At 38.8% G+C, this 11,830-nt stretch overlaps 2 protein-coding genes across 2 annotated transcripts in view; one reads left to right on the forward strand and one right to left on the reverse strand.

Annotated features, from left to right (window-relative positions):
* The window catches only part of LOC106531730 (germ cell-specific gene 1-like protein), a 50,874-nt gene that overhangs the window by 5,678 nt on the left and 33,366 nt on the right, over positions 1-11,830 (reverse strand). Inside the window, exon 4 of the mRNA XM_014027646.1 lies at positions 6,403-6,514. Within this exon, the coding sequence (XP_013883100.1) occupies positions 6,403-6,514 (112 nt within the window). The remainder of the gene's footprint in view (positions 1-6,402; positions 6,515-11,830) is intronic.
* On the forward strand, positions 229-11,345 carry LOC106531729 (hyaluronidase-2; the record flags this gene model as incomplete). Its single annotated transcript, XM_014027645.1, is given in 3 exon segments — positions 229-1,035; positions 9,646-10,264; positions 11,097-11,345. Coding segments are annotated over 2 exon segments (825 nt in total), but the record flags the coding sequence as incomplete, so codon positions are not given.

Raw genomic sequence — 11,830 nt, forward strand, 5'->3', positions numbered from 1 at the left:
GCTGTAGAGTGATTGCATGCTTGTGCACTAAAAGACTTTTAGCAGAAGTATTTTAACAAATCAATACATAAATATTTCATAAAATTTTTGTAATAAAAAGATTATTAAACTTTGGTTCAGAGTTTTTAAGCCAAATGAGCAAAAACCACTCAAAACAAAAATATTCATTCAGATTTCTTTATGTAAAAAAAAAACAAAAAAAACAAAACAAAAGCAATGTGTTATTTTCTGACTATGACAGTGTTATATGAAGTACAAACACCCGTTTAGGCAGAATGTCCAAGGATCAACACAACACAACTAAGTCAGTCATGAAGTCAACTAGTAGATTAGGCTGATTGGGGATTTGAGAGAAAGGAACAGGGGGGACGGGGGGAGAAGTTTAAGAAACTTAAAAAATTACAGTTAATTAAAAGAGAAGAGAAGATGGTCTTTGTTTAGTCAGGAGCAGAAGTGGACAAGCAGCGGCTTACTGGATTACTGGGAGCGTCGCTGGTCATGTGAGCCAGCATGGTCTACACTGACCCTGCTTACCGTCTCTCAGAAAGGAAGCTTAACCTGGCTGTGAATGTGAAGTCTCACACAAACACACATGTTCCTGCCTGAGCATCCTTCAATCCCCCGGGACAGACCTTAAATGACTTCCCAATCTCTCTTCGGCTTCCTTTCTTTCCTCCGTTATATCTTTCCATCTTGGTTTTTCACCCTCTCTTCCTCTCCCAACACCTTTTAATTATCTTGTCTATTTCTGGCCTTTCATCTTCTTCTCTCCCTCCCTCAGTTTGTTTTTTTTTTCTTCTATCTGCCTCCTCCGGATGTCAGGAGCCTTTTAGTTGCACGTTATACATGAACAGCTCTTCTATGCTCTCATAAATCCTGCAGGATTCTTTGTAGGGTTTTCTTTTTGTATTTTTTTTTTCTGCGACAGTAAAGAATATAACTGAAGACAGAAGAATAAAGCATTTCACAGCCAGGAGCAGAAACTCAGATGTTGGCCTGACAAAAAATTAAGACTAAATACAAGAACATAAAACGGTAAGTTAAACTCGTCTGAACTTTATGAAACGTGGGGTTTTCTTTGTATTTTAGTGAATGTTTAGGCAACGCAAAGCTATAGTAAACACTTTAAATGGATAATTCATGTGACTTTTCCATAACAAATCAAATCAATTGGATACAAGGACTTGAGAGACCCGTCTGCACCCTCTCGGAGACCACAGGCAGAATGAGCTCGGGTGAAGGGATGGTGTGGATCTTGGTGCCATGGGGGTCTTGGCCCATTGGCAGCCATGATGGCATCACTGTGAACAAGAGTGGCTCGACCCTGGAGGGTAGCGGGGCGATGAACTGAGGAGGAGCTCGACCAGAGTCACACCTTCTGGAGGACGGTGGTTTGTTCGCCATCACGTTACGGTGATCTCCTCGCCTCCCGATGCCAGGGTTTCACATTCAGCGTTGTAGCTTATCAGTTGGTGGGTGTGTGTGTTGGAGCTCTCACCTCAACCCCACTTGAGGAGCTTGAGTAAAATAAAGCATTGGTTTATTTAACAAAACAAAAGCAGGCTGGCTGCACTGCTAAACCTCGAGGAGAACCGGACATGGTGTAAGCAGGGGGGACAAGCGGACTGTTGGATGCTGGGAAAGAAAGAGTTTGCTTCTGTTTTGTGGGAGTAGAAGGGTGGGCATGATTACATTTGTTAAATATGGGTATGTATTTTTTAAATAATTTATTTTGGATGTTTTTATTGCTTATCTGTGATGTTTGACTGGTGGAAATGCAGATGTCTGATTGCCCTATCGCTAGATTGGGTAGATGGTTGGGTGGAGATGATAGCGTCTGCAGCGCAGAGGAGCAGGGGAAGGAGGACGGGGAGAGGTGGGGAACTTCTTTCTAGTGGTAGAGAAGGTTGGGAGATGGTTTAATTTTAAATGTGAGACATGAAATAAATTTGAAGCTGAGCTTTTGAAAAACATATCTGTGAAATCCGTGTAATTTACAGACAGTCCGTACAACTAGACATGTACAGATGAGCGAGGTGAAGCTGAGAGACTATAACGGAAAGGGGCTAATAAGTGGCTGCAGCTGTGACTGATGACACAGGGCACAGGTGTAGATGGGTGTGGCAGGATAACTAGTAAAGTACTTACTGAGGGAGAAGTGGTTGGCGGCACAGATGACTACACAAAGATAAAAACAGGATCCACCTACAAAAACCCTGATGGAAAACCACTCGGGATCAGAGTCAACCACAGGATTTGGACTCCTTCCAACAACAGCTGAACCAATCAACAAACTAAACATTACATAAATTAACAAAACATGGTTTGTCCCGTCACTAAAAACTAAAAGAGGAACGTCAACAACCTCCTGCAACAGAGTGTGAAAAAACGAGTGACCCTTGTCTCCTTCCATCCTCTTTACTAGTTAACTAATCAGGTCTGACCAGGTTCATCTGAGGAGACCGCACCAAACAGGCACCAGCTTAAAGAAACATGTAACAGAGACAAAAGTCTTTTAGATCATGTTTTTTTTTTTATATTAATATGCTTAGCTTTTATTTTTGGGGGGCTTGGAATCTACTGGATGTTTAACTTTCAGTGCTGCAGTTTGACGGAACAGCAGTTTAGTTTATCGTTGCCTTTTTACTGCATTAATATTTCAACAAAGTAAGAACCTAAGGTGGGGGTTTAATTAGGTATATATAGTGAAATTTATTTTTGTTGAATAGATCCAGAGCCACCCAGGAACCAATTTTATTACAAAAGGAAGAGGAGCTGCTCGTGTTGCAATTGCTGCGGTGTAGTCATATACCTCCATCACGAGTCAGAGTGGTCAACTGGGATCTTCAGGGGGGGCTTTTAAGTGGGCTAATTAACAGTTGTAGCAGGAAAAAAATATCTACCTGACAGTCGTGTAAATTTATCTCCTCCATATAAAAATGCTCTCCTTTCCACGCTGGTGATCGTAAAAAGAATGCCTCCCAAATTGTCACAGGTGATTAAGACCAGTCACAACATGTTTAATTTATCTCTTGATGCGGTTATTAAAACCACCTTCTGAAAAGGAAAAAAAGTATGCAAAACACAATTAAAAGACTCAATGGGGAAAATGAGAACATAGCCAAACGTGTGAAGATACAACTACTGTATTTTTCACAATAATAAATCAGCACAGAGCTCAAGGAGAAAATGAAAACAAATTACCATAGAATTTAATGTCACTGTTACTAAACACAGTATTTTCTTTTAATTTTACATGGAAAGGAAGTGAGATATGAAAATAAAAAATTAATTATTGCAGTTTGTAGCATTGAAAGATATTATGCACATTCAGATTCTACATAAAAAAAATATTCTAGATCAGTGGTTCCAACCTTTTTAGGCTTGTGAAACCCCTGAGCCTTTTTGTCATAGCACTAGTACCCCCTCTGTCAAATGTAATAATGATTCTCCGAAACTATAATGTACAACTGTATAAATTATTATTTTTTATTTAATCCCCTTAACTTGAACATTTAATTCTCAGACATTATATTCTTTTAAACTCAAATTAAACAAAAGATAAATATGTTGCCTTGAAAACGAATAATAAATAAGCCAGAAGCAGCAGCGTCCAAAATACATTGTATTGTCCAAAAATACATGCATGTATATTTTTTGTGTATTCCTGTAATTCAAATGAAATAACAAAACATGTAAATAAATAAATAAAAATAAATAAATACATCAGAAACTCACCCAAATTAGCAATTTTTTTTAAACAGGAAAAAATTTTGTTTAGTCAATTTCACAATTCTGCATTTTCCGCATTGCGAAAATTATAAGGCCTATTTTTTAAACATTTTTTTACACACCTGYGAAATTTTCCATGTACCCCCGTTAATATGCTCGTGTACCACTAGGGGTACACGTACCCCTGGTTGGGAATCACTGCTCTATAGTGTGGTGTCCATAAGTTGTAGCTTGTTCTTTCTCAGTGTTTGTGTTTTATATTAGCCAAAACTTCATTTCTTTTCCTAGGCGACTAAGTTCAATATAGTGGATTTTCTGTGTCTGTTAATGGGCATATGACCGCAGTRAAACAAGTGACAGGCTCCCTCGTATGGTTTAATGATGAACTGCAGGAGCGGTTTTAAGAAATGAATTTGGTGACCCATAAAAAAATCTGTTATGACCCCKCTGAAGGTTGGGAGCCTGCCTTTGGGTATGAATGATGTAGATCATTGGTGAAACCTTTTATCAMATTTCTTTAGTGATGTCTGACAGTGTTTAAATAAGATTTACAAAATTGTTTTGCCACTCTCGTTTTGTCTTCGTTGTGTTTGTTAGGCCATTGTCATGTTCAAACGTGAACACATGGTCCAGTCTGAGGTCCTGAGCTCTGTGGACRAGGTTTTCCTTGAAGATGTTACTGTACTTTGCTCCATTCAGCTTTCTTTCAACTCGGATTAGTCTCCAAGTCTCTGCTGCTGAAAAACACTCCCACAGCATGATCCTGCCACCACCATGCTTCACRGTTGGGGTAGTGTTGAAATATTGGTTAGAACTGAGGACCAACAATTCAGTTTTTGATTTGATCGGATCAGAGAATCTTGAYCCTCACAGTTTGAGAGTCCTTCAGGTGTTTTACTGAGGAGAGYCTTTTTTTTCACCACTTTGTCACAAAGCCAGATCAGTGAAGMCCCACAGCTCTGATAGCCCATATGAAACATAGTGTCATCACCACAAAGGAACTTTGAAGCTCATTCAGAGTCAGCAGGTTATTTTAGGTCCTTCTCCCTTGATTGCTCAGTGTGACTGGGCAGTCAGCTCTCAGAAACAGTTCTTACTGTGTCAGAATTCTTCAGTTTGAAAATCATGAAGGCCACTGCCTCCTGGGAACCATCAGTGCAACAAAATATTTTTTTACTTTGTAGCCTTCTTCAGATCTGAACCTCGCAATGATCCTGTCTCAGAGTTCTGCAGGCTGTTCTTTTCACTTCATGGTTTGTACTTTTATTTCTTGCAGTGAGTAGGGGGCCTTATCGKGGCGTCTGCCTTTTCAACTCTCATCCAATTCATGTTCATGTTACCAGAGGTGAACTCCAATCAAGGTGTAGAAACATCCTATTGCAACCTATTGAACYTATTTTTGCGTTGTAGGGGAAACCAGAGTACCCGGAGAAAATCATSCAAGCACAAGGAGAACGTGCAAACTCTGCATAGAAAGACACAACGTAGGTTTGTGACATGCTCCGCGTCTTGGCTGATGTACTGTAAGTGTTCCACAGGTTTATGTTTTGCAGTGTGCATYGTGTTATTATTCCATACTTCATCACTCTCCAGGGGGTATTTTGCTTAGATTTTTTTAATATGAAGTAGCCAAAAAGTCACTCTTTCACCATGTTTTTTTATTGAATGGTTTCTGCCATTTCCTTTTACCGTTTATGGGTGATGAAACAGTTGCCCTATCAACAAGCTTAAAAATCATTTTCAGGCTCACAGCACTCAGTCAAAGGTAGAAAGCACTAATATATTATTTCATCTAAATACTGACTGACTTTCATGACACTCCGATGATGTGTACATGGTTTTTGAGCCCAAATGTGACGAAGCTATGCAGATGCAAAACAGCAAAATTGTCTTCTTTTTGACCTCAGATAATCACATGTTTTAATCTAGTTTTATTAATAGTGCCTATTTCTATTGAATGATGTTTCTAAATCACATCTGTCAAACTCAAGGCCCATGGGCCAAAGTTGGCCAGCCACAGCACTTTATATGGTCTGCGAAAGCTTCAAAGATGTATTACTAATTGTTAAAATGAGCGTATGTTGCTTTAAAGCCAGCATTGACCATAAACTACATCTCCCATAATGCATTGATTATGTTACCTGAAAAATGATGCCATTCCACCACTAAGTGGAGGCGCACAGGGCTCAAAAGTAGCTGGCAGCTGGGGAAATTTGCTGTGTAAAATCTCCATTTCTCTGCACTTTCACCAGCTAATTTCTCTGTGGCTCAGTTGAACAAGGAAGTGGAAATTTCTCACTAACAAATCGTGAATCTAAACTGGAACACCCCTCCAATGGGAATTCCCTGTCTGAAAATGGGAGAGTTCAAAATTTAAGATGGCAGGTATTCACCACAACTCAACAGTGAGTAAAACTCTTACTTTTTCATAGAATTTCTGTATGTTTTATTTTACACTCAGTCAGTCGTACACAGAGTAATTTCAGTGTTTATAAGAGGACATGTTAAAGCACTGTTGCAGGAAATACCATGTAGACCTCAGTTATTATTTGTTATTGGAGTCAATCTCTTCGTAGTTTCAACTCTGTTCATTACACTTGTAAAAACAACAGTTGAACTTTTGTTTATTAGTCTTGTACCTAGACAAAAAAAAAAAAAAATCTCACTCACATGTAAGACCAGCTGTAGTCCCAAGTTTGAGGTTTCCAGTTTTCTGGTCCCAGACTGACGGTCAGCTGGAAGGCTGTTGTAAACATCATGTGGGCCACCATACCCAAAAGTCCTGCCTCACACAGAAGATTAACACACACACACACACACACACACACACACACACACACNCAATGGCAGCTCTAGGACAAAGTATGCAGGAGGAGAAGCATGGCAAAGTTGAGATGACTTAGATGGGAAACGAATCACAATAGTGTGCATTGCATTGGCAATGCACACTGATTATAGCACATGTGTCAAATACAATTTGGCCCGCGGGTGACTCCCATGTGGTAAACTTTAAATTTATGATAAATACGATAACTAAATTCCAGTCTCTGAGTTGTTGGCTTTAAGTAACTGAGCAATTTAGTTGCATAGCACGGTACTAATGTCTGAAAATAAGCTGCTTAAAGTCATCATTAACCATAAACTAAATAATATTTCTGTATTTATTTCAGATTTAGTCAGTCATACATTTAGTTCTTATCTGTGTTTAAAAGAGGACTAAATAAAGAATATATAAAGAATCTAATCGGTACTGTTGTATTATTCTAACTGAATCCAGGGAAAAAGTCTTGTATTCCTGTCAACATGTCTGAGTGATGCAGTCACAAACTGTGGCATTGGCTCCTCTGTTATCAAACATGCTATGATTTCCAGCTAATCCATTTAACTGGAGTCACCACACTGACCTGCTGGAGCCCGGCTGAAATGAGATTTTGCTGGCTTCGTGTTGGAACGACAAATTGATCGTTCTAATTATAGCCGCTTTCACGTCCTCATCAGCTCTTACAAAGCTGTATAAACCGTGGAGCAGAAGAACTTTTAGAACGTAACACACTTCAGACTGCTTTTTCCAAGGCTAAACATCTCAAAACATCACAGAAATCCTCTCGTTTCGCCCTCGCAAAAGGTAGGAAAACATTGAATCCACTACATTGTGTGAAATATTAGCAGAATTAAGGATTTTCTTTTGCTGATCGCAGCGTTGCAAGGTTTGGCATTTCGAAGTTTAATCAGAACCCATTTAGGCGGGTGTTTTGTTGCAACCGTAAAACCATGATTAGATAGCACAAAGCCTCAAATGAAATCAAATGTGAAGCAGGTCAAAACATTTTCTTGTGTAATTAACGCAGCGTAAAGGCTTTTATGGTAGGAGGAGGACACACATTAACTGTAAGCTGTAAACGACACAAATATGAGATATTTCTTCATTTAAAACTGAACTGATTCCCTCAAGGACAAAACGCTGAAATCAGTTATTCCTAAACCTTAATCAAACAACAAATACCAAAATAATCTGCTATTAAAACTAAACTAAAAATCTATGGTTAACCTGTTTCCTTCATTGGAAAAAATATTTTGAAAAACTGCAAAATAAAAGGCTGATATATCAGAAACTGGTTCAAATGTAATCTCAGGTGTTCTTTTTTATTTGAAGGCAGCAGGAACAAGATAAGAACCTGAGCGAACAGAAAAGTAAACACAGAGAAGAGGCTTATCCGGAACAGATTAGCCACTTCTCACGTTTACCACTCACTACCAGCAGTAAGAGAAGGATTACATATAACATGATGGGATTACACCTATTGAAATAAAAAAAAAAAAGGTAACACAGACCAAATTAAAGGAAGCTTTAGGAATAAAAAAAACATAAAAACATGAGGTATTTTTGTGGTGAAATAATATTAACGGAAGGACTTGAGGTAGGCAGACAATGCAGACGTTCGCTCTCGTGTGTTTGTTAACAAGTAGCGTATTGTACAGCATGTTAGACCAATCTGTGGCATTTAAAACTGTAGATACGGTCTCCACCAGTCACGTCTAACACAGTGGGACATTTCCCTTTTTAATGGCTTGTTAGAGAGCAGGTTCCCGAAGAGAAATGTGACTGCTAACAAGCAACTGTTAAACTTTTTGTCTAAAAAATGTGTGAAAATAATCCGGAGAAAGAAAAAAAGCTGGAAAATATAAAACTTTGACTTTTTTTGTCACCAATTAGCAAAACTGCAAACAATTATAGGATAGAGTAAAAAAAGAATAAAATGGGGGCTCAAGTTGTATCCCGCTGTGTGCCTTTTACAAACAGATTTGGCATTAAGTTTCTGAGTTTGAGACAAGTTTGAAAATTTAAACTACATCATCCTCAAGAGAGGATAAAATTACAGAGCTGTACCAGAGATTCAAGCATTTTCAAAGTGAATTTTCAAGATTATCCTGCATCATGTAGAGCTGATACATTCAATTAACTTAGCAAAATAAGATCACTTTACCTTCATATCACAAAACCAAATATTACTGAACTATAAAGAACCAAAGTTGCGTTTGGCTACCAGAAAACATAGAATGGGTATTGCGAAAGACGTTAGAGCACAGAGACAATGTTCAGCAGGCTGTTGGATGACAATGTTTTTCACAAGTGAACAATGGCAAGAAACAAATCAAGCATTACATGTCCAGTTCTTTTCCTCCTTCTTCAAATACTTATTAGGCTACATCCACTTTCGGTCATCAAACCAACAAGGTATCAGCATTCAGTATTATAATATAATATAGGTATAACTATTTTACACAGACCAGTTTTAGCTGCAATCTCTGTAATCCAAATATGTGCGTCTGCAGTGCAGTGGCAAAGAAAGTTCAATTCGTTGCCATGCCCATATCATAATATACAAATTTGAAGTGCCTGTGACTTCAAACTTTTGAATTAAATATAAATGTGTTTTTTATAACATTCATCGTGAACTGCAAAAATAATTAAATGAATAAAAATTTACGCTGCTAAGACAAACAGTTGTTCAGGCATTTACATGTAAAGAAACAGGGAGTGATGTCAAAGGGGAAGAACAGAGATTTGCTCCGATAACTAGCAACATAGACGGTAGAGAAGAATCTGATGTTTCTTTAGATTGCGTTTGAGTCACTATCATAGCAAGTTTAAGTACAGTAAAAGTTCAAATTTGTTTCAATAAAAAAAGACCAGGGAGGTTCCTTTCTTAAAGTGTTCCTCTTTGATGTCACTTCCTGTTTCACCTTGGCTGAGCCAAGTTAAAAAAAAGCTAGTTATGTAACAAAATGGGCAAAATCAAGTGTATTATGTGAAATTTCTTAAATAAAACAATGTTTTCTTTGATTTTTTTGTATTTATAGTATACACATGTCACCGGTACTTTAACATGTGACCTATGTTTTTTTTTTTAGAAAGATGACTGGCAAGGACAGCCTGAACAGCTGAGCTACTTCAATGGAGTGGACTGAACTGCCTTTCTGTCCAGATACACAACCTCAACCAAAACTGAAACACATCAATCATCTGACTCACTCTACGTTTTCATCATCCCTCCTCCTCCTCTTGATTGCTGCCTTCGCTGGGCTTTGTAATGCCGGTCCACCTCAGCCTGCCCGTCCACCTCTCCTGACTGGACAACCTTTTATCATCTTCTGGGGCATCAGTGACTCTTCCTGCTCCAACCGGATAGATCCCACCTCTTTCAGCATGGAACGAGAGGGGCGAGTAGCTGTCTTTTATGAAAATACATTGGGTAACTACCCATACTTTATAGACAAAAACACACCAGTTAATGGGGGGCTTCCACAGCACACGCGCTTGGACAGCCACGTCCAGAAGACACAGCAAGACTTGGAGGCAGCTTTACCAGCCCCCAGGTATCTTGGACTTGGGGTGCTGCGCTGGGCAGAGTGGGTACCCCAGTGGTCCAGGAACCGAGAGAAACAAGCAATGTACCAGGAGGCATCGAGGAAACTGATGAAGACTTTTTTCCCCAGCTGGACCACTGACGAAGTGGAGAAGTGGTCACGGGTAAGAAAAGTCCTAATAAAAAGGAAATATTCTAAATATAAGCATCAGAGTGAACGTTATAGAAGGAAGATTACTGAAAAGGTTAAAAAAAACTAGAGTGTGGGAATAAATGTAGACAAAAAAGCAAAGCGGCTACTTTTGTCTTCTACTAAAACTTAAGGTTTGTGCTATTTAGTCATACCCTTTTTCTTTTCTATTAGTTTTGACACATACAGAACTGTGCAAAAGTGTAAAAACTACTTTTTAAAGTTCTATTTCATTTTGATTCCCAAGAGAAAGATTTTCTTGTAACCTTAAAAATGGATAAACTGTAGGTCTTCATGGTTTTTGAAGGTCTTTCAAAATTGTTATTTGGACTTAAGCTGATTTTTAAGAAATATTAATTAGGTCCACGTTTCGGTCTGGCTGCTTGGAAGCAAAGTACTAAAAAAAGAGAGATTGCTCAAGACCTTTTCAGTGTCCTAAGAGTTAAATATGAATTTAAAGCAGTGGTGTCCAAAGTCAGTCCTCAAGGGCCGGGGTCCTGCATGTTTTTGGAGCTGCCCTTCAACACAGCTGAACCTGAGTGCTTAATTAGTAGGCCTCTGCAGACCATGATGGCATACTGAGGAAGCCTACTAATTAAGCACTACTTAGGTTCAGCTGTGTTGAACCAGGGCAGCTCCAAAAACATGCAGGACACCGGCCCTTGAGGACTGACTTTGGACACCACTGATTTAAAGTGTTCAAAATGAATCTGAGATGTTTAAGTGGACTATAAGTTGCAAGCTCTTCTGATAAAAACCAAGCAAATGTTTTTAGTGAACTGAAAGATCAACTTGTCTCGACACAGGTGGACTTTGAGGCTGCAGCTCAGTCGGTTATGGTGGAGACTCTACGGGAGGTCAAAAGGTTGAGGCCCAAAGCGTTGTGGGGATTCTCCTCTTACCCCAGCTGTTACAACAGGGATCCTCCTCAAACACAGTTAACCAATTACACCGGCCAGTGCCCTCCTGCAGACATGGCCCTCAACGATGAGCTTATGTGGCTATGGAAACGATGCTCAGCTCTCTACCCCTTCCTGACCCTGCAGAAGTTGCAGGTGTGTTATTTTGTAATTTGTGACCAATCACACTGGAATGAGGATTAAGTCTAAAAATGGGATATGGAGAAAGAGGCAAATACAGTGTTTTTATTAAAATGTTTGCAAAAATGCATTTTGTCAAAACATAATGAATTAACGCCTTATCAATGCATCATTTGAATGAACTGTCTGAAATATAATCAGAAAACAACATTTTGAAGCACTTTTTTGAGCAGTAGCAACAACAAAAAAAAAAACTGAATTTGAGCAAAAACGCCTGAAAACTTTGAGATTTTCCCTGTGAGCTAGCAATGTTTTAGTTTCTTTCCCGCTGGGAAATCTCAATTTTCAAATAAATTTGAAGTTTCTTCTTAATAATTACATCAACAATTCCTCATTAAAATTACATAAAATTAGGATTCAGACCAAATTTTATTGTATACTGGATTAAGTCAGTGCTGGCTCTAGCCATTTTGGTGCCCTAGGCGAGTTGAAGCGCACCC

The sequence above is a fragment of the Austrofundulus limnaeus genome, unplaced genomic scaffold (genome assembly GCF_001266775.1).
Source record: "Austrofundulus limnaeus strain Quisiro unplaced genomic scaffold, Austrofundulus_limnaeus-1.0 Scaffold668, whole genome shotgun sequence".
Lineage (NCBI taxonomy): Eukaryota > Metazoa > Chordata > Actinopteri > Cyprinodontiformes > Rivulidae > Austrofundulus > Austrofundulus limnaeus.